This window comes from Artemia sp. Qi Xiang Cuo, chromosome 5 (genome assembly GCF_049724085.1).
Source record: "Artemia sp. Qi Xiang Cuo chromosome 5, ASM4972408v1, whole genome shotgun sequence".
Classification (NCBI taxonomy): domain Eukaryota; kingdom Metazoa; phylum Arthropoda; class Branchiopoda; order Anostraca; family Artemiidae; genus Artemia; species Artemia sp. Qi Xiang Cuo.
In genome coordinates, this window is record NC_142798.1 from 35,053,018 (window position 1) to 35,077,188 (window position 24,171).

At 36.0% G+C, this 24,171-nt stretch overlaps 1 protein-coding gene across 4 annotated transcripts in view; it reads right to left on the reverse strand.

Annotated features, from left to right (window-relative positions):
- PolD1 (DNA polymerase delta 1, catalytic subunit) overlaps positions 1 to 24,171 on the reverse strand; it is a 122,337-nt gene that overhangs the window by 42,941 nt on the left and 55,225 nt on the right. For all 4 annotated transcript variants that reach the window (XM_089089521.1, XM_089089524.1, XM_089089523.1 and 1 more), the window contains exons 8-12: positions 20,456 to 20,622; positions 14,517 to 14,662; positions 11,463 to 11,562; positions 8,539 to 8,675; positions 4,334 to 4,499 (exon numbers count right to left, since the gene is read on the reverse strand). In XM_089089521.1, coding sequence (XP_088945647.1) covers positions 4,334 to 4,499; positions 8,539 to 8,675; positions 11,463 to 11,562; positions 14,517 to 14,662; positions 20,456 to 20,622 — 716 coding nt within the window. The remainder of the gene's footprint in view (positions 1 to 4,333; positions 4,500 to 8,538; positions 8,676 to 11,462; positions 11,563 to 14,516; positions 14,663 to 20,455; positions 20,623 to 24,171) is intronic.

A 24,171-nucleotide genomic window follows, 5' to 3' on the forward strand; every position in this document is an offset into this window, starting at 1 on the left:
ATATATATATATATATATATATATATATATATATATATATATATATATATATATATATATATATATAAAACAGCGTCTCCCAAGAAAATTCAAGGGCAATGTTACAACTTGCAACAAACATACAATCATCCCAAATACAAGGGGACTGCCACCCTCCCCCCTAAAACCTCTGTGCTACTTGTTTGTTTATAGTTTCACTGATGGTTTGGTTTTTGTTGTTGATTTTTTTACAATCTTGGCGCTTTCAGTTATTACTCTGTCGTCAAACATGAAAATGAATAATATATGCGAAAAGTTATGAGAAAACTGACTATTGAACTTCTAAAAGCCCGTTTAATTACCACACCATAATTTTAACTTATCCCTCATCATTTCTTATAAACTGTATTTTTTTGAAAAAAGGAAGTTAACCAAAGCAGAGCTGGCTGTAGTTTAAGTTAATATAATTCCAAATAGAGCTTGACTAGATTAGACACATGATTTCTTAATAAGACAACTCGAGTTTAAAATAAAATTTTATCATTAATATTAGTCGAAATAACAGTTACAATTCCTAAATCAAGTTCAAATGCCAATTCTTCCTCACTTGACAGTTATTTTTTTTCAAAACACGTTTTAAAATATTTCGGTTTCTATATGCCAGGACTTGTTCTATACTAGGCTGCCCCTAAGGGGGCAACTACAACACGTGATGTGAGAAATAGATTTTAACGAGATTATAGTAATATCCTAAAAACTGAGATTTCCAATGAGTCTTAATCCATTGAACGCATTTTGAGAGGCGCATTTAGCAAATAAAAAAAGGGAAGATCAGCCTAGAAACTAATTAGAAAGGCGACATGTCAGACGAAATAAACTTAGACACGAATGTTCTTTCAAACCTAACTCATATTTCTCTTTAATATGTGATTAGCGAATAGACATCTACAGTTTTCAATTAATAAAGTGGGGCTGCCATCCCTCCTTTCAGGTCCCCATTCATTCGTTCTAGTTAGTCACTGTACTTTCAGCAGGATCAGGCTCCTTCGCCGCCTTACATGGCATCCAAACTTCATATGCTACGTCAGATCTGTGAGCGAGCGAATCTCGCTCGTTAAAATTTCACATTTCTATCACAATTTTCGAAACTGGAAATACTCATTTGGGTTTCTTTATTCAATAAAGTAAATTATCAAGAAATATCGTTTAACAAAAGTAGCCATCGTAGTTACGACTAGTGCTGCAACTAATTTAGTTGCCTTATGCAACATACTAAGCACTAAGTACGATTTATCAAACTAGTAAAAAATGGAAGGAATGAATTACTGAGACGATTAGTTCTGCATTGTACTGGTTTAAGCTTGTTCTTGTTGCGTGTGTTTCGGTTGACTGCAGCGGCGAGGGGTAGTAGGGAACGGTGTTTAATACTCAAAAACACGGAGTGTCCAATCTTACACATCAGATACAAATTGGGTTCTTTAAAGATTGACATTTATAGAGCTGCAAGGACTGATTCCCAAGTGACATACTTGGTTCTGAGGATGGTCTTTAAGGTTCTTTTTTGTACTGTTTCAGTTTGGTCATTGAGGTAGCCGATCGTATGCACTTGTGATCCCCAAACTGGGCATGCATATTCAAGCAAAGAGCGTACATAACGTGTGTACGTGAGGATCAGTTGCTTTATAGGAAACCTGAATCGACCCAATGTGGTTAAGGAACGCGGCACGTAGTTGCCCTTTCTTACAAAGTTCGCAACGTGCGGGCCATATGAAAAACCGTTACTGAGCATTCAACCTAGGACAACTGCAGTCGAAGTGGTAGGGTACCAGGGGTCAGGGCAAGCAACTTCTCTTTTCAGAGGATTGAAGCGCATCACTTCGGTCTTATTAACATTAATCTGAAGCCCATTTTAACTGCACTGATCTTTGAATTTGTCTTTTAGGTCAGTATCGAACTGGGGGGAATACGTGAGACATCTCAATGATACTGTCTTTCAGAAGGGCTGACAAATCATCCACAAATTTCAGTTCTTTCGTCAATGGTGTCACATAAAACATAGTTAATGACGGCTAAAAACAAGAGCGCAGCAAGTTTATGCTTTGTAAAGCACCACAAGTTATCTTTACCCACTCAGGAAAAAGTACACAGACGCACTGATATCATTGCTTCAGAAAGTCCGCTATCAGTAGTAGAATGGCCTTTTTAGTGCCCATGCGTTTCAGATTCTGCAAAACTGTGATGTGGCGTATTAAATCGAACACCTTAAAATAGTCACCCAGAAGCAGATCGACTACGATACCTCCTTTATCTATCCATTTCGGTTGAAAGGCAAAGGAGGGGGGGAGGAACTCTCGTCCCTCTCCAACTCCGGTCCTTTTTGCTAAAGTTGAAAGTGCGCTTGGCCAACTAAACCCTATGATTTGCCATGGGTTGGGATGAAAAGTCCAACTTCAGCAAAAAACAGGACGATCCCATATTAAAGAAAATATCTGGTTTGATTATTGCTAGGACTCTGGGGCAACTATGGTTGCAACAAGGATCACTTTTTAACTAACGGTCATGAACATAACGGTTTGACCCGAAATAGCACTATGATTATGTTACATCGTTTGAACGAGTATTCTCTCCATTTTCTGCAACCATCAATAGTAGCCACAGGATAAAGTGCACCTTTGAAACAAATTTCAGGGGAACGGGTGGTCCTTTGAAAAATCTAGCTTGCAGATGATACTCCCATACATGTGTGCAATTAAGTAAATGAAGGTTTTTTTTTTTCAACCCTCAAAAGGTGTCAACAATAACATGGTGTCAACGAAAAGCTGTCGACTTTTCGGCAAACATATTGTATGCTCTGTCCAAACTTAATCTTCTAATCAAGAGAGGTTAACGGTTAAATTAGCCCCACAATACCACCCACATATTGATCCGATAGATCTTTGACGAAATCCCAAAAAGAAAACCAAGCAGAGTGTCATGGAAACTGAGACCTGAAAAATACACTTTTTGATACCACAGCTACCTCCTCCCCCCAGGTAAGATTCCACTGACCTCCCACATAATAGTTTGGGCTAAACTGTAAAATACTGAATATAAATAATGAAGACTAAAATTAATGAACTCGATCAAATGAATCTTACAAACAACTGTCAAAAGTAGCCGTACATTTTGAATGAACGTTATGTATGATTATAGAGAAATATACCACCGCACGACAGTAAGGTTTTTAGAACTGAGAGTAAAACTAAGCAGCCAAATTTAAAGTCAGTTAAATAAAAGTTCAAAAAATTATCTACGTTAAAGTCAGTTTAGTAAAATCTAAAACTGAGCAGTAGATTTTTATTATTTCCGTAAGAACTAGCCCGCTTTCTAAATTCTAGGTTCCCTCGTTTGATACAAAACACAGAAACAAAACCCATGCGTAACAATCTTTCTCTGGAAACATAAAGAACTTTTTTTTGTTGTAGATAAAGAGTTGAAACCTTTACACATATTTTTAAGCTGTATGGAGTAATTTTAATCAGGTCACACCCAACTTCGAATTTGTTTCCCCTTTTTCAAAAATTGTGCAAAATTCAGTCAGCTTATAATTTTGATGGGTAATTTGAAACTTACTTAGATGTTTCACTAATTTTACTTTGACGTTTTTCCAATACTTTGAATGTGAACAAAATTCTATTGAATCCATAAGTTTTATACTGCCATGATCCAGGGGAAGTTGATGGTTAACCAAATTCCCAAGTATCATCTGAATTTCAGATGCCAAATTAGGCGGAACACGCTCGGTCCAGCAGCAAGATTAAGACAGATAAAGAAACGGCTTACAGTTTCAGTTACCACTGACAAGGTAACCTTGTTAGTTTTTTTATTTGCGAGGGTTTATTTTTTGGAAAAATTCTTCATATACACATTCATTAAATTGATACGTAAAGGCCAAAAAATACGCGAAGTTCATACTGCCAAGCATAGCGTAAAAAAAAGAAAAAAAACGTATTTCGACAAATCTACCTTTCTTGTAATCAGCGTTTTAACAAAGCCATTCATCGCCATTATTAAAGATCAAATAATCAAAGAGGCCCTAGCATTTTAATTTACCAGTGAATACAAGCGCATATATTTCCATATTAAAATAAGTGTTTGCTTTACAAATTGATCAATTCGTTCTCTGAAAAGCTTATGTGTTTTTTTTATTTATTTATTTGTTGTTGTTTTTTAATATGACTTTTTCTGACTACGGAAATACAGATCGACATGTAGCCATTTCGTAGCTCATCTTATCCAAAACCATTTATATATTTTGTTTACATAATTTAGCATAATTCAAGCTTTTAAAAATACAAGGAAAAAGAAAGCATACCTTTCTAAGGAGTTGAGAAACAACTTTAACTTGTTGCCCTCGAGTCTGAAGATAAGAAAGAGGAACCCCGGTAACACGAGCCATTTCCATATAATTGATAACGCACATCAGCTTCTCAAGAAGTCTCAGTGGAAGATATGCGTCTTTCAAGCAATAAACTGCTAACCTGCACATACAAAAAAAAGAAGATGAAATCAAGAACGTGTTAACAACAGCAGACGCCTCTTCTGCATTATTATGAAAAACATTAGAGATATATGCACGCACTCAAACTACATTTTCACAGATATTTTTTTAATTAACGATAGGACGAAGCCAAAGTTTTTCTCAATTCCAGTTCTAATCCCGGCTCCACCTCAATGTCTCATTTTGTTGTAAAATTCAGATTCCAAGGATACTTGTTTTTTCTTCTTTTTTTTATGATATTGATCATAATTATAAGGCTTTAGGTAGTAGCATCATTCAACTAACATAAAACAAAAACAGATTTTTCCAAATGACAATAAACAGCAGTATCCGAAATAAAATTATTCTGTGTGCAAGGAGGGCTGCTACAAACCAAAATCTCCCATCTTTCCACTAAAACTTGACTGGTGTGTTTATTAAACACATTTCAGAGAACAATATGTATACGAATTAATGACTGAAAGTCTTTCAAAATATTTCATCTGAAAATTATCCCTTTGATTCTGGAAGCGCCGTAAAAACAAAAAATTCATACTGCTCTTTTCTTAGAGGACTTGTTCCAGAGGGTTTAATAGAAATGAAGATTTGAGAGAATACTTAAGCGTAATGGGAGAGGGGATGAGGGCAACGGTAGACTCTATTATGTACAGGATAATTTTGTTCATTTTCGAGTTTTAATGTTGCTCTTTACTTTCATTAGAACAAAACTGCTGTGCATGTGGCTCGGGTCCACAAAAAAACTGTAAGTAGTCTTACTTTTTTTTGCATAGAATCTACCATTGTCAGAATTTTTTAACTCTAAAGATTGTTTATCACCAAATTGGTTTTTCCAGCCAATACTCCACTTTTACTTTTATCAAGATTGTGATCTACTGTGTCATTGCCATGGGTTCATCTGGACACACCATGCCTGATTTTGAACTAATTCATTTTTCTTCCAAAAAGAAAAAAACAGAAATATTATTCTTAGTGGACAACTGTCTCTGTCTAGCTGATTCAAAGCCATCAGCAGCCTTATAGCATAACCAGACGACAAATGTTTAAGCCTGAAGTAATTTGAAAGAGGTACACTCATTTTGTTCCGTATGACTATTGTATCAAACAGTTTGTGGTAACGAACTGTAAATAAGGGGTGACCCGGCTCAATGGTAACCAAAACTCTAGAAAACGGGTTTTTCATACAAATAGATACATCAAAAGAATCAGATTTCAATGTTGATTTCAAATATGTAACTCATCAAGTTTAGTCCTACCCATCAGAAGTTACGCGCCTGAGAAAATTTGGCTGATTTTCAAAAAAAGGGGGAAAGACCCCTTAAAAGTTATAGACCCTCTATGAAAATAACACCATCATATTCAGCATATCAGAGAACCCAACTGTTGAGTTTTCAAGCACCTACCTACAAAAATGTGGAATTTTGCATTTTTTGCCAGAAGAAAGATCATGGATGCGTGTTTATTGTTTTTTTTCCCCAGGGGTGATCGTATCGACCCAGTGGTCCTACAATATCATGAGAGGACTCATTGGAACGAAAATTAAAAGTTCTAGTGCCCTTTTTAAGTGACCAAAAAAAAATTGAGGGTAACTAGGTCCCCTCCCACGCTTATTTTTTCCCAAAGTTACCCGATCAACATTTTGAGATAGTCATTTTGTTCAGGATGGTCGACAAATATAATAAATATGTCTTTGAGGATGACTTAATCCCCCGAAGTCCCCAGGGGGAGGGCTAAAAGTAATGAACTTTACCCAATGTTAACATGTAGTATTGGTTATTGGGAAGTATACATAAGTTTTCAGGAGGGTTTTTTTCTGGTAGTGGGGGGGGGGGGGTCTTTGGTTATGTTGAAGTATCTGCCCATGAAGGAAGTTTTCATGGGGGAAGGGATATTGCCATGAAGGGGGCGTCGGACTTACCAGCATTATTTATTGGTTATTGGGAAGTATACAGACATTTTCAGGAAGGATTTTTTTCTGGAGGGGGGAGGCTAGAGGAGGGGGTTACTCTAGAGAATCTTTCCGTAGAGGATGTTTCTTTGGGGTAAGGGAAATTTCTATGAAGGGGGCGCCGGATTTCTAAGCATTATTTAAAAAACGATCATAAATTAAATAAAAAAAAAAACAAATTTTTTCAACTGAAAGTAAGAAGGAACATTAGAAGTTAAAACGAAAAGAAATTATAACTTATATGAGGGGGTTCTTCCCCAAGTCAAAACCTCCCTCGTTACGCTACAGTTTTTTTTAGAGCTTTCAAAAGAGCTATATATTCTAATTAAACGGCCATTGTGATTAAGGGGTTTGTGTATCAAAATTTTTTTAACTTTTAACGTAAAATGCGTGGTATTGACTAAGGGGAGAACCCCCTCATATACGTAATAACATATACGTAATAAAAAAAAACAATAAAAAAAACAAGCGATACGGCTGAGTAGTAATCGAAACTTTTAAAAACGGAATTTTGATGTCAGTAAATAAATATAAAAAATGTGCTCAAAATTCTGAATCTAGATAAGTATATTTTATTAAGTTTATCAGTGCTCATCAAAAGCCACGACCCTGAGAAAATTGACCCGATCTTTCTACAAGGGGGGAAACATTCCTTACAAATGTAAGAATATTGATGAAAATAACATCGTCAGATTCAGCGTATCAGAAAACTTTATTACATAGTTTTCAAGCTCATATCTGCAAAAATCTGCAACGTTGTATTTTTTTGCCAGAAGAAAAATATACAAATATAGAAGTTAGTTACGCAAGTTAATTTGTAAATTACGTCATAACCAAATTTAGAGACATCCATTTAGCAAAAGAAAAGTAAAATTTTTATGCAAATTTTGTTTACTTATTCAATGACGGTGAGCCAAAATAAAAGCTCCATTAACTAAAAAACGATCAGAAATTAAATAAAAAAAAACAAGTTTTTTAAACTGAAAGTAAGGAGCGACATTAAAACTTAAAAGGAACAGAAATTATTCCGTGTATGGAAGGGGCTGTCCCCTCCTCAACGCCTCGCTCTTTACGCTAGAGTTTGACTCTGTCTCGCAACTTTATTTTTTAAAACAATAAAAACATTAGCGTAAAGAGCGAGGCGTTGAGGAGGGGACAGCCCCTTTCATATACGGAATAATTTCTGTTCGTTTTAAGTTTTAATGTTGCTTCTTACTTTCAGTTTAAAAAACTTGTTTTTTTTTTATTTAATTACTATGAAGAGCCATGGCACCTAAGCACTTAGGCCCTGCCTGTGTTGGAGCACTCAAACTTTCAATGTCGATTTCTTCGAATTACTGTTTTTTTTTTTTTGTTTTTTTTTAGATGGCAGTTTCGGTCTTAAGGAGCTAGTTGTTTACTATAGTTTGTAAACTTCCCGAAATTTCAAGTATTTTTTTAATTTATCATTTTTTAATTCATTAACAAGTTTTCATGAATAGCTTGCGAAGTTAAATAAAAAAAAAGTCCACCATATTTGGTCTGATTTTAACAGTTGCAAAAGAACAGAGAGAATCAAATCTGGACATAAAAAGTATATTTCAAAAAAAAAATTTAGTAATTGATGGACTTTTGAATGATTGTTACTAATATAGTAACTAATAAATTAATAACAAACTTAGTAACTAATTAAGTGACTAACTAATAATTACTAAATTATTAGTAACTAATAAGTATAACTAATATTAGGCTACATGATTTGATTTACAAAATCGAAATTATTTAGCGCACCCCACTCTAGCTCAGCTACAGGTTTCCATGATCTCTCGGACAAACATTATTTTCTGGTTGCTATTCACAGCTTCGTCGATCATCAGCAACAATGTTCTGTTACTATATTAAATATTCCCAAGATTTGACCAGATCTTCTCCGAGTATTTAAACTAGACGCAAAAAACCACGAATAGGACATAGAAAACAAACAAGCTGTAGAGGAGGCTTAGTATTACAAAAGTCTTTGATCCAAATTTAGTTTGATCAATTCGGAATAGTCGTTTAATGATATTTCAAAAAAGACTAAAAAGAAGACTGTAACCTTCTTCTGGTTTGATCATTCCCATTCTGCAGATCTGTAATGATTGAGTGTTGTACGTCTTCTTTTTGTTCTTGAAGGAAGTGGTAGCTTACAGCATTCAATGTATAGGAACGTAGCTTGTAGTCACGTACAAGAATCTGAAATACAACAATTGAAGCCAACACTTGTTCAAATGCAAAATACCGCCACACAGAAGGGAGTTGAGGATTAAAATCACCTCCCCCCCCCAAAAAAAAAAAATGACCATAGATTCACAGCAAACAATTTTGAGAAGAAAAAAACATCAAAGAAACGAATAAACGAGGCCTAGAATTAAGCATTTTGGAACCATCAGATTTCCCTCCCTAAAAAATATATATATAGCAAATTTTGGAGGAAAAACAGCTATCCTATTTCTAGTTATGTAGTTGCGAACCCTTTAGCTGAAGTCTTGAAAAGACACGCAAAGTTTTAATCTGACTTTGTCCTCTATGCAAAACTATTCCCGCCTTGCTAGTATTGAACAGTTCAATTATTTTTCTCTTTTTTGTAGGATTCTTTGTTCATTTGTGTGTGTGTCTATTTTCTTTTCTCTATTTTTGTCATTACTCTAGCAGGCATTGTATGTTTTCTTAAGCAACAAATATTATGTTATTTTATTTAATTCCTTAGTTTCAAGCATTCTTGAAAGCAGCATAGAGATGGTACAAGAGTGTTTAGAATCACCTCTAAATACCTTCAGGATCAACTAAGATATTGGAAAACAGAATGGATGAGTCGATCCCATACTCTCGGTCTCAAGAGCAGTGGTCGATTCTGCAAAAAAATTTGTACTATAACTTATAAGAAAAATTTGGACCGAGCCACGAGATTTACCATCAGAAGCATTTTAGGCAATATGACGAATTCGTCAGTATAGCTTTGAACCCCCTATAAATGACAGTCATTTCTAATCCTGGAAACTTTAGAAAAAAAGAAAGTACTATTTCTGATTCCAACCAGCATAAAAGAAAAGCCAACTAGGTGTGTGTTTTTAAAGAATTTATGTTGGTCAAGTGAAAATAAATTTTCTACCAAATCATAGGGAACCACTAAACAGTGTAACATTTTAAAGTTACAGAACGACCAACCCTGAATTCCTGGCAAACAATTTTTTGTCAGACAGTATTTAATGCTTTATTAATGGAAAGATTTGACAATAGGGAGAAATCAATTAGCTCCACCAAATCTTTTTACCAAATCTTACCAAATCTTTTTTTTTTTTTTTTTTTTTTTTTTACAGTGTTTCAGACTATAAGCGTTTTCGTGTGTTTTACAACGGTACGTTGCATTCATAAAACAAAAGTTGGATATTCTAGAATATGATCCATTGACTCTTGTCATTTGAAATTCCTGTACTGTGATCTAGTTCTTTTGACATTTTTCCCGAGAAAAAAAAAATTGTGTTTGCCCGATTTGAAATCCCAATACAAAAATAAAATTAACCTGGCTCTACATTTCTTCCACGTCTTTTAGTACGAAACTCGGATTTTCTATTATTTCGGAGGAACACTGCCCCTACCCCTATCGAAACCGTGATTATCTGAGGGATTGCAAAATAATGATTGTTGTAATATATTGCCAAATAAATACTGTGTATATTACTATTTCTGAGTAATATACAAGCATTTTACTGAAACTGAGACTGGGTTGGGTGAGCATATCAAATTGAGAATTTCTCAACTACTTGGAAAGAATTCCTTCGAAGGATATATATTAAAACGCCTTAGCCACTAATATATTTTTTAGCAGATTGTCATCTGTGCTTTTATACTTCATCTTTGGGGTTTTCAAATGATACTTGAAAACTTTTAGTTGGTTTAACTCTTCCTTAGTATGGTTGTCGCACACAAGCAATTTTTCTTTGGTCTACAATACAATTTAATTTATACTGGAAACTCTATCCAATCTTTTTTAAAAACTTGTATAGGACCACGTTTTTTGCTGTACATGTCGATAGGTGTTGATATATTTGTAGTCATATATTGTTTAAACTACTTTTCAAGCTCAGATTTTAAAAGATACTTAGGCCTAATCAACATCATCCTCTAAACCAGAAGCAGAAATGACATAATTTTGAAATCTGCTGTTGCAATCGAAGAATTTGACCATACCTCTAACTACACCATTTTCATGGTGGGTGAAGAGAGGTTTTTAGACTACAAATTACTAAAAACCTAGTTTTGCACTTAACTGAACTACTTTTTCACATGAGAGCAAGACCACTAAAATAATATATAGACAACTCATATCAGGTGAACCTGGATTTTTTTCGCATGCATCTCTATAACAGGTAATATTTTTTTACATAATAATAATAATAATAATAATAATGCAAATTAGAAAAAAAAAGAGAAAAATATATGTATAGAATCAACCCCAGACGCCAAAAATTCGAATGCCTAGCGTTTGCACAATATTTCCGACAATAAACTTTATAAATATGTATGGATACGTTTAAAAATTATTTTTAATTATAATATTTGCTACTTCATAAAACGCAAAGAGATTTCCCTGCATTGAAATGCTTTGAAGTGTTTTAAAACATTAATATTCGGGGCCTCTGAAATTCTTTTAACAAACGCCAGGGTTCAAACGAATATTAACCAGAGTATTTCTCGATATATTACCAGAGTTTTTCTCGTTAGTAGAATTTATTGCATGCTGCCTGATAAAAGCATTTTCGATCGAAAAATTTATTTAATCAAGCTGGATTAATAAAATCTCTAACAGAGTGGTGGAATAGTTTAAAACTACAAAAACAGGGCAAAACACCTGAGGTAATTTTGACACAAAAAAGAAACTGAGCTTATAAGACAAAGTGAAAACAACAAAAATTACCAAAATTTAATAGCGCAATCACAAATAATGCTATTTATTCTAAAATAAATAATTGCAGAACATACCAGAAACAGATCGAACTGAACTCTCCCTTCAGTATTAATGTTTTTATTCTCACGTCGACCCATTTGCTTGCTTTGTAATACCACTTCCCTTATCACTGATCTATAAAAAAAACAAAATAAATACATAGAAGACAAAAAGGTTTACGCCACCACAGGAATATAATCAATCTCCAAACACATAACTAACAAACAAATCTAAGCCCGATTACCCTATAAACAAGGGTAAACTGCAACTGGGGTTCTTAGGCATAAGGGTAACTACTCACCGATGAAAAGGTAAAACTTAATTCGAGCTTGAGTTAATTATCCAACATATGCGACCTATTAAATAGTCTGATAGAGCTAATAATGAAATGCTTTACAGCAAAGAGTTAAATTTAGGAGTAAAAATTGTATATTCCGAGGCCCCCTTGGTAAAAACCCCTTTTTTCTGGCCTAATACAGAGGGTACGTTCAATGTGTTCGTTATATAGTTTGCTGGGCCTTTTCTACAGATTAATTTAAAAAAAAAACTTTCCGAAAAAGAAGTTTTTCAAAGAATAGTAAAGGCCATTTTAAACTTATGATGAGCAGATACAAATACCTGTTAAAATTCAAACTCAAAACGACCAGAAATTACTATTAAAGAATAAATGAAACCCAAAACGAACAGAAATTAAATAAACAATCATAGCAAAAAAACATACAACAAGCAATAATATAAATGAATAAATAAATCTTAAAGCGAGTAATGCTTAAATTGAATATGCAAATAAAGCTTAAAAAAAAAAAAAAATATATATAATGAAGTATAAATGAAAGCCGAAACGAACAGAAATTAAATAAGCAATCAATGCAAACAAATATACAATAGATACTAATATAAATGAATAAATAAATCTTAACACGAGTGAAACTTAAATTAAATATGCAAATCAAGCTTGAAACGAACAAAAATCACTAAAAAGAAGAGCTTGGGTATTCCCTCCTTCTCTCACTGTAAAAGTCTAAAACCTACTGCGTCAAAAATTCTTATCGCATGGGTTTGGGGAAAAAAGGGTGCGTAGGGGGGGGGGGGGGCTAGTTGCCCGTGGATCTCTTTTGCCTCTTAGAAAGTGAACTAGAACTTTCAATTTCCAATTAAATGAGCCCTCTCTGAAGTTTATACGAGCATCCCTTTCATAAGAACCATATACACCCCCAGGACAACACTTACAACGGCTACCCCCAGGCCCTGGGGGGTTGTGTCGACAATGGAGTTTTTGTTATCTAATTTTTGAACTATTTTTAAGAAATGGCTATCTCAAAATTTGTAGCGGATGGGTTTGGGAGAAAGGGGCGTGGGGGAAGCTCCAGTTGCCCTCCAATCTCTTGACTCTCAAAACCTGAAGTAGAACTTTCAATTTCGAATCAAATGAGCCCTCTCTGAAGTTTTCATGAGCATCCCTTCCATAAGAACCATATATGCCCCCAGGGCATGACTTAGAACACCTGCCCTCGGGCCCTGGACGGTTATGTCGACCCTGGAGTTTATATTGTCTTTGCTCTATTTTTAAAAAAATAGCTATCTCAAAGTTCTTATAGGATAGGTTTTAGGAAAAAAAAAGTCGTGGAAGGGAGGGGCTAATTGTCCTCCGATCTCTATTGACGCTTAAAACTGAACTAGAGCTTTCAATTTCCAATCAAATGAGCCATGTTCGAAGTTTATACGAGCATCCCTTCCATAAGAACCATATATGGCCCCAGGACATAACTTACAACACCTGCCCCCCGGGCTCTGGGGGGTCGTGTCGACACCGGAGTTTTTGTTATCTGACCCTTCAACTATTTTTAACATAATGGCCATTTCAAAATTTTTTTCGGATACGTTTGGAAAAAAAGGGCGGGGGGGGGGGGGGCTGGTTACCCTCCGATCTCTTTTGACTCTTAAAAAGTGAACTAGAACTTTCAATTTTAATCAAATGAGCCCTCTCTGAAGTCTAAACGAGCATTCCTTTCATAAGAACCATACATGCCCCCAGAGCATAACTTACAACGCCTGTAAGTGTTGATACCAGAGTTTTTGTTATATGATCTTTGAACTATTTTTAAAAAAATGGCTATCTCAAAATATTTATCGGATACATTTGGAAAAAAAGGGCGTAAGGGGGGGGGGGCTAGTACCCTCCAATCACTTTTGACTCTTAAAAAGGGCATTAGAACTCTCGATTTCCAATCGAATGAGCCCCCTCCGAAGTTTACGCGACGACCCCTTCCATATTAAGTGCCTTTGGAAAAAAATAAATAAATAATAAATAATAAAACATTGGAGCCGTATGGCCTTTAATACAGGCAACTCTGTAGCGTTGCCTCTGAAAACAGCTTACAAGCCTGTCACCCTGCCTAGTGGCAGCTGGAATTAGATCCAGTTTCCCGTATTGCCATCCACAGTAGATCTTCTTTATTTAGTTTCATTATTGGTGATTACAAACATTCGTGATTTGACACCCAAAAATAAACGAACAGAAAAAAAAAACACCTTTCTTCTGTATTTCTTTCAACTTTTTCAAACATTTCTCTAAATTTCTATCGATTAAATCTTAGTTCTTTGGGAAATTTTTGTCCAGCGGTTATAATTTCAGAAGTATATTTAATTCAGGAAAACGATCAAAACATTTTAATGGCTACCATACATAATTTTATACACTATATACCAAAATGAAACCCCAGTATGAAGGGTACAAACTGCAATTTGCAAACATTCTTTTGTTCATAAATCTGCATAAAGAACTGTTCCTTCAAAAAGCTTCAAAGCCACATCATTGTTCTTAAAAACCAAAGTAAATGTCAATACTATTTTTTCCACGAAAGGCGTAACAGAACAGAGAAAAATGTGTAAAAACAACCAGAAATCATAACAGAAATATTATGTACAAGAAGAGAACAAAGATAGGAAAAATCTTTTCATAAGCCAAAAGTATAAATGACAGTAAAGCTAAAGATATTAAGTTTGAGTACAAGAACTGTGTGAAGTATCTCAGTTGACACTAATATTAAATAGATAAAAGTAGTAACATTGAACATAAAAAGCATTACCTGGAATTTTTAATTCTACCAAGATAATCGAAGTTCTGAGCTTTGAGGGTTTTTGCTCTATTTATGAGATATGGCAAATCAAAATTATTTATATTGTAACCAGTAAGAATGTCTGGGTCAACCTCGCGGACAAAAGCTGCCCACGCCTGAAAAAAAAGGAGAAATTGTAAAATGAAGTATATTTTTAAGGCATGGAGGTATTCATTTCACAAGAAACAAAAGTACACAAAAAACGAAAACTAATAGCAAGCAAATACATATAAATACATGAAGACAAACAGCCTTCATGGTTAGTAAAGAACCTCATTATCCTAATTGAAACTTTGAATAGGATCGAAATTCCAAAAAAAAACTGTCTATTTCTGTCCCACTACAGTTCAAGAAATCTTAACGAGAACTGTAAATACGCTAACAAAAGGAGTCATTTCTTGGACAGTGATTGTAGAAAACGAAAACTGAGATTTCTGGTTTTATTCCTCCAAGTAAAAGCTTATAAATCTGTTCATTGGCATTTTATCAGCCCTCATCACATAAACTTAAAGGTTCAAGAATTTTCTACAAAAGAAGACACTTTTTTTCCAAATAGAAATAATTTATAATAAACAGAGTAGAGTAAAAATAAGAAAATCCCACGATACCCTGTACATACTCGAATAATACTTTTGACACAACAGATGAAAAAAGTTTTATTTTATTGGGGGGAGGGGTATGCTTTCTCGGGGGGGGGGGAGAAGTAGATAGGGTAAAACCTAGGTTTGAAGAAATCCGATTTCAGTCCTGTTGGACAAAAATACATAGTAATACGTAAGTAAATATACGTAGTAAAAATTGGATAAAAATTAGAAAGACTATTGGCAGAAATCAATACAAAACAAAAAACTTGAATCACAAAGAAACCAGAATTCAGTAAAGCAAAGAAAGAAAAAGCTAAAATGAATTACAAATGGTTAGAACATGTGAAAAAAAGGTGCACTGGATTAGAATCTGGTTTTAACTTCAGACGAAACGCAATATAGTGTTCGAGAAACATATTATATAGCCGAAGTGAACAGATTGCAAAACAGTTAGATGAGTAACAACACAAAATACCTAAGTGGAGGTAGAATCAATACGAATGAACCCAAAACCCAAATACCACAAAGTCAAAACAAGTAATTATCATAGGCAGCGCAACAGCGCTGCCTAAGTAAAGAACTATGTTGGCACAATGTATTTTTTTTTTTTTTTTCCATACCAGGGCACTTCGTATCGAAGGAGTTGTCGTAGAAACTTCAAAAAGGGCTCATTCGATTGGTAATTGGAGTGGCTAGTGCCCTTTTTAATAGTTGAAAGTGATTGGAGGGCAACTAGCCCCCCCCCCCACGTCCATCATTCCCCCAAACACAACCAATCAAAATTTGAGATAGCCATTTTGTTCAGCGTAGTCGATTTCCAGATAGAAAATATGTTTATATGTTGAAGAGGACACTTCCCCACAAACCTCAGGGCAAGGGTTTTAAGTTATGCCCTGAGGGCATATAAGAACGATGTTGGCACAATGTATTATTTCTTATTTTTTCCTTTAGAGCAGGGCACTCCGTATCGAAGACGTTGTCGTAGGAGCGTTGAAAATGGCCCATTCAGTCGGAAATTCAAATGGCCTGTGACCTTTTTAACTGTTAAAAGGAATCGTAAGGGCAAGTAAAGTACCTTCCACGCCCACCATCTCCCGAAAGATATCCCATCAAAATTTTGAGATAGCGGTTTTGTTTAGTGTAGTTGATCTCAGTATAGAAATTATGTTTTGAGCAGGAAATTTCCCCCCAGCCTTCAGGGCAAGGGTTGTAAGTTATACCCTGGGAGCATATAAGGTTTGTATAGAAGGCGTTGTCGTTGAAACTTCAAAAAAGGCTAATTCGATTGGAAATCCAAAAGTCCAGTGTTTTTTTAAACTGTCAAATGTTATTTGTAGGCAATTAATCCCCCTGTCAAATCCATCTTTCCCCATACATATTTAATCAAAATTTTGAGATAGCCATTTTGTTCAACCTAATTTTAAGTTCTGGAAACTAGGCCTTTGAGGATGACAACCTTCCAAAAGCCCTCAGGGCAAGGGTTGTAAGATATGCCCCCTGGAAATTGAAATGGCTAGTGCCCTTTTTAATAGTCGAAAGTGACTGGAAGGCAACTAACACTACTTCCACGCCCACCATTCCCCCAAACACATCCAATCAGAATTTTGATATAGCAATGTTGTTCCACGCAGTTTAAAGTTCAGGAAATTATAAATTTGAGCAGGACACTCCCCCCACAGTCTTCAGAGCAAGGGTTATAAGTTATGCACTGGGGAAATATAAGTTTTTACTGAAACCTTTATCGTAGAAACTTCAAAAAGTGCTCATTCGATTGGAAATTCAAAGGTCTACTGCCCTTTTTAATAGTCGAAAGTGATTTGAGGGCAACTACCCCCCCCCCCGCTCACGCCCACCTTTTCCCCAAACGCATCCAATCAAAATTTTTAGATAGCCATTTTGTTCAGCATAGTTGATTTCCAGATAGGAATAATTTTTTTGAGCTGGGAACTACCCCATAGCCCTAAGGACGAAGTTTATTAGCTATCCCCAGAGGGTACATAAGGTTTTTATGGAGCGTATTCTCGCATAAATCTCAACAAGGGCTTTACCTATTGGACATTGAAAGTGGCGGACTCCTTTTGAATAGTCGAAAGTGATTGGAAGGCACCTAACACCCCTTCCACGCCCACCATTTCTCCAAATACATCCATTCAAAATTTTGAGATAGCTATTTTGTTCCACGCAGTTTAAAGTTCAGACAATTATACCTTTGAGCAGGACACTCCCCCCACAGTCTTCAGGGCATGGGTTATAAGTTATACCCTGGGGGCATATAAGGTTTTTAATTGAAATCTTTGTCGTAGAAACTTGAAAAAGGGCTCATTTGATTGGAAAATCAAAGGGCTAGTGCCTTTCTTAATAGTCGAGAGTGATTTGTGGGCAACTAACACCCCTCTCACGCCCACCTTTTCCCCAAACACATCCAATCCAAATTTTTAGATCGCCATTTTATTCAAAAAAGTTAAAAGTTTTGGAAATTAAGTCTTTAAGAAAGACAACCCCTCCCCACAAAACCCTCAGGGCAAGGGTTGTAAGTTATGCCTGGGGGCATGTAAGGTTCTTATAGAAAGTGATGTTGTAAAAACATCAAAAAGGGCTCATTCAATTGGAAATTGAAGGGACTAGTGCCCTTTTAATAGTAGAAACTGATTGAAGGGCAACTAACCCCCCTCTCACGCCCACCATTTCCCCAAACACATCCAATCGAAATTTTGGAAAGTTCTGGAAATTAGATCTTTTAGGGTGATAACCCCCTCAGAGCCCTCAGTGCAAGGGTTTTAAGTTATGCCCTAGGGGCATATAAGGTTTATATAGAAAGTTGTTGTAAAAATTTCAAAAAGGGATCATTTGTTTGGAAATTGAAATTGCCCTTTTTAATAGTCGAAAGCGAGTGGAGAGTAATTAACCCCCCTCCCACGCCCACCACTTCGCCAAACACATTCAATCAAAGCTTAGAGATAGCCATTTTGTTCAACGTAGTTGAAAGTTCTGGAAATAAGGTATTTAAGGATGACAACCCCTCCCCCCCCACAACCCTCAGGGCAAGGGTTGTAAGTTTTGCCCTGGGGGAATGTAAGGTTTTGATAGAAAGGATGTTGTAAAAACATCAAAAACGGCTCATTCAATTGGAAATTGAAAGGGCTAGTGCCCTTTAAATAGTCGAAAGTGATTGAAGGGCAACTAACGCCCCTCTAACGCCCACCATTTCCCCAAACACATCCAATCGAAATTTTGGAAATTTCCGGAAATTAGATCTTTTAGGGTGATAACCCCCTCAGAGCCCTCTGTGCCAGGGATGTAACTTATGCCCTGGGGGCATATAAGGTTTATATAGAAAGTTGTTGTAGAAATTTCGAAAAGGGCTCATTTGTTTGGAAATTGAACTTGCCCATTTTAATAGTCGAAAGTGACTGGAGAGTAATTGACCCCCCCTCTCACGCCCACCACTTCACCAAAAACATTCAATCAAAGTTTTGAGATAACCATTTTGTTGAACGCAGTTGTAAGTTCTGGAAATTATGTACTTGAGAATGACTAATTCACCAAAGACCTCAAGGCAAAGGTGGTAAGTTATGCCCAGCGGGCATATAACGTTTTTATAGTTTGTTATCGTAAAAACTTCCAAAGGGGCTCATTCAATTGGGAATTTGAGAGGGCTAGTGCCCTTTTTAATAGTCGAAAGTTATTGGAGGGTAACTAACCACCCTCTCACGCGCACCATTCCCCTAAACACATCCAATGAAAATTTTCAGATAGCCATTTTGTTCAACGTAGTTGAAAGATCTGGAAATTAGGTCTTTGAGGATGACAACCCCCCCCCCTCCCCAGCCCTCAGAGCAAGTGTCGTAAGTTTTTCCCTAAGGGCATATAAAATCTTTATTAAAAGTGTTGTCGTGGAAACTTCAAAGGCGCTGATCTGATTAGAAATTGAAAGGGTTATTGCCTTTTTTAATAGTTGAGTGATGGGAGTGCGACTAACCATTTTCCCATACATATCCAATCGAAAGTTTGAGATAGCCATTTTGTTTAACGTTGTTGAAAGTTTTGGAAATTATGTCATAGAGGATGAGAACCTCCCTCACAGCCCTTAGAGTAAGGGTTGTAATTTATGCCCTGGGGGCATATAACGTGTTTATAGAAAGCGTTGTCGTAGAAACCAAAAAAGGGCTCATTCGATTGGAAATCGAAAGGCCTAGTGCCCTTTTGAGTAGTCGAAAGTGATTGGAAGGCTTGAAATTTTTATAGTGAAGATCGATGTGGGTATAATGTATGACTTTTTTTTTGTTGTCGTTGTTGTTTAGACCGAAGGAGTTGTCGAAGGAGTTGTCGTAGGAACTTCAAAAAGGGCTCATTCGATTGAAAATAGAAAGGGCTGATGACCTTGTTGATAGTCGAAAGTGATTGGAGGGCAACTAATCCCCCTACCACGCCCACCCTCTCATTTCCCTTTATGCTTAAAAACTAAAAGTTGCCTTAAGATTAAATCAAAATACACTGTGTTAATGCTAATTCCCAATAAGGCATCTCAACAGTATCCCAAGAACGACTGAGGGTATTATGTTCAAACTTTGGGGGCTACTTCTGCTCTTAAAATTTAACCAAGTCAAAATAGCGTAAGTGTATCCAACCTATGAAGAAAGTAAGCATAAATAAATGAAACCCAATACGAACAGAAATTACAATAAATAACCGATTCAAACTAAAACGAGCAGAAATTAACATAAGTTGGGAACAAAACCCTTAGGCCAGAACATAATTTGCACTTTACTGAAAAAATACAAATGAATGTGGATTGTCAGTTTAATATACATATACTGATATTTAGTAATCAAAATGTTAATATTATTTGATTTATTAAGGTTATAAAAGTAAGAACATTTATATTTTTTTCAGTAAAGTGCAAATTATGTTCTGGCCTTGTGAAGTCATAGGGGTTTTTAGCCCTACTCATGTTAATTTCTGCTCGTTTGAATTTGACTCGGTTATTTATTGTAATTTCTGTTCGTTTTGGGTTATCATTGCTGATTTGCGGTAGTTTCACGCTTCGTAGATTATTTGATTTAATTTTTGCTCATTTTTTGTTTAATGGAGTTCGTTACTTTTCTTTGAAAAACTTATTTTGTAGAAAAAGTTTTTTTAATTATTCTAGAAAAGGATCGAGTAGTCCCGTCGTAGCTTTGACAGCATAGCAAAGGTTACGCTGCAGCATTGTAGCTAGTAACATTAATTGTCTAGCATTATAATACGCTAGAATGCTACTTAAATAATGAATATATATTTAAACACGATTTCAATTATATCCTCATTACAGAAAAAAAATCTAACCTCAAGTAACTTATCTTCAGTATCAAAACACATAACCTCTGAGCCAACAATAGGAGCGCATGTGTTTAATGTCATGACATTTCGAATAAACGGCTCGGGTTTACCTTGTTTGATAACCATGCTCGCTATCTGAATAACTGGATCTTTATCTGGCTCAGGAAACACTCCTAAAACAAAAACGACAAGTTTAAAAATTGGTGTAAAGAAAATTTTGAGGAAACCCTGTAAAGCTGGATTCGAATTAAAATTGATTAACTGTGTAGCCTAATTTCAACAACACAGATGATATGCCCAAGAGCATAATATCAAACAGAACAAAGAGACAGTGAGCTTACTTCTTTCTGCAGCTTTACCGGTTAAAGTTTAGTTTTTTCTCATACAAACAAACTTTTATCTGCTTATTTTCGGAATTCCTTTTCACATGTTGCGAAAGGCACAACAATTACTTCTGAAAAATGTACAATTTCAAAGATTTTCATTCTTCACAAGTGATCAAATTAGCTGTGCAAAAAAGAACAATTCATTGAAATAGGCGTGGCCATGGAGGCTCCAGGTTACCACTAGTGCCCGCGATGACCTGGATAACCATAATTTTGTCCCAGATGAGGCAAGACCATGAAAGACTAAAATTTGTAAATAGACATTCAGCTTAAGATATCCAAAACCTTGAGAACTTGTGTCATTTTCTAAGAGTACACCCCACCCAGTCCTGTGCTTCGATCTTAGGCGCATTGCTTTCTGGTTTGTAGTGTAAAACCAAAACAGGTTTTTTGTTTATATATATATAACACAAAAACTTAAAGCGTACAAAATTTGTCCTTAATTTTAGGGAACCACTACCACTTCCTGACCCAACAGTTTTTATACTAGAATTTAAGTTTTGCTTTACTGAAAAAAATAAATTCTTAGAATTTAAATTTTGCTTTACGGAAAAAAAAATTCCAAGATTGCTTTGTTTGGTTATGAATCAAACATTCAACAATTAAAATATTAAATGTTATGTTTTAGTTTTATAGTTTACTTTCACTCAGAAGTTTAATTCTAGCACGATGAACAGTACGTTTCGGGTAGTTGAATCCTAGTATTTAAAGTAGTTTCTAAATTTTTAAGCTTTTTAATTTTCTGAGCAAAATCTTTCTTTTTACCATTATATGAGTAGTACCCAAACAATCCTGAATCATGGTTATAAAAAAAACGGCTATTTCTAACAAATCATTGAGCTGTAGTTGGAAGTTACCAAATGTGTAGGGTCCCTCATTTCTTTGGCTACAAATGCATCAATCTAAGCACCAAAATTATACAAGTTTTACTCAAAATTCTATTGTTTTCCACCCATCCATCTGACCAGCATATATTTCAACTCACCACAGATACTCAATAATCAGGAAGAAGACACATCAAAGATAACTTTCCTAAAACTTGAGCAATAATTCCGTCCTAGTCCAAATTTGGAACATATATTGTTCCAAAATTTTGAGAAAGCAATTTTGTTCACGTAGTTGAAAGTTCTGGAAATTATGTCTTTGAGGATGACAACCCCCTCCCCCCAGAAAACCAGGGCAAGGGTTGTAAGTTATGCCCTGGGGGTACATAAGGTTTTTAAAGAAAGCGTTGTCGTAAAAACTTCAAAAAGGGCTCATTCAATTGGAAATTGAAATGGTTACGCCCACCATTTCCCCAAACACATCCAGTCAAAATTTTGAGATAGCCATTATGTTCAACGCAGTTGATAGGTCAAGGAAACGATATCTTTGAGCTGGACACTCCCTCCAAAGTCTTCAGGGCAAGGGTTGTAATTTAAGCCCTGGGGGCAAATATGGTTTTTATAGAAAGCGTTGTCGTAGAAACTTCAAAAAGGGCTCATTTGATTGGAAATTGAAATAGCTAATGCCCTTTTTAATAGTCGAAAGTGATTGGAAGGCAACCAACACCCCTTCCGCGCCCACCATTTATCCAGACACATCCAATCAACTTGAGATAGCCATTTTGTTCAAAGTAGTTGAAAGATCCTAAATTATATCTTTGAGGATGACACTCCCCCCACAGCCCTCAGGGTAAGGGTTGTAAGTTATGCCCTGGGGACATATAAGGTTTTAAATGAAAGCTTTGTCGTAGAAAATTGAAAAAGGGCTCATTCGATTGAAAATTCGAAAGGCCAGTCCCCTTTTTAATAGTCGAAAGTGATTGGAGGGCAACTAACCCCCCTCTCAAGCCGACCTTTTCCCCAAACATATCCAATCAATATTTCTAGACAGCCATTTTATTCAACGTAGTTAAAAGTTTTAGAAATTAGGTAATTGAGGATGATAACCTTCTCAGAGCCCTCAGGGCAAGGATTGGAAGTTATGCCCTGTGGACATATAAGGTTTTTATACATAGCGAAGTTGTACAAACTTCAAAAAGGGCTCATTCGATTGAAATTAGAAGGGATTGGAGGATAACTAACACCCCTCTCACACCCACCATTTCCCCAAACACATCCAGTCAAAATTTTGAGATAGCCATTTGGGTTCGAAGTAGTTAAAAAGTCTGGAAATTATGTTTTTGAGGATGACACTCCCCCACAGCCAACAGGGCAAGGGTTGTAAATTATGCCCTGGGGGCATGTGAGCTTTTTTTATACAAAGCATTGTCGTAGAAACTTCAAAAAGGGCTCAGTCAAATGGAAATTGAAAGGGCTAGTGCCCTTTTTAATAGTCAAAAGTGATTAGAGGGCAAGTAACCCCCCTCCAACGCCCACCATTTCCCCAAACACATCCCATCAAAATCTTGAGATAGCCATTTTGTTCAACGTAGTTGAAAGGTCCAGGAATTATGTCTTTGAGGATGACACTCCCCCACAACCTTCAGGACAAGGGTTGTAAGTTATGCCCTGGGAGCATATAAGGTTTTTATAGAAAGTTCTGTCGTAGAAACTTCAAAAAGGGCTCATTCAGTTGAAAATTGAAAGGGCTACTGCCCTTTTAATAGTCGAAAGGGATTGGAGGGCAACTAACCCCCCTCTCACGCCCACCATTTCCCCAAACGCAAACAATCAAAATTTTGAGATAGCCATTTTCTTTAACGTAGTTAAAAGTTCTGGAAATTAGGTCTTTGAGGATGACAACCCACCTCACAGCCCTCAGGGCTGTGATTTTATGCCCTGGGGGCATATAAGGTTTTTATAGAAAGCGTTGTCGTAGAATCTTCAACAAGGGCTCATTTGATTCGAAATTGAAAGGGCGAGTGCCTTTTTAATAGTCGGAAGTGATTGGAGGGCAACTAGCCCCCCTCTCACGCCCACCATTTCCCCAAACACATCCAATCAACATTTTGAGACAGCAATTTTTTTCAATGTAGTTGAAAGTTCTGGAAATTAGGGCTTTGTGGATGACCCCCCCCCCCCCCCAGTCCTCAGGGCAAGGGTTGTAAGTTATGCCGGGGGAGCATATAAGGTTTTTATAGAAAGCGTTGTCGTAAAAACCTCAAAAGGGCTAGTGTCTTTTTTAATAGTTGAAAGTGGTTGGAGAGCAACTAACGCCCTTCTGACGCCCACTATTTCCCCAAACAAATACAATAAAAATTTTGAGATAGCCATTTTGTTCAACGTAGTTGAAAGTTCTGGAATTTAGGTTTTTAAGGATGACAACCCTCTTACAGCCCTCAGAGAAAGGGTTGTAATTTGTGACCTGGGGGTTTATAAGGTGTTTATAGAAAGTGTTGACGTAGAAACTCAA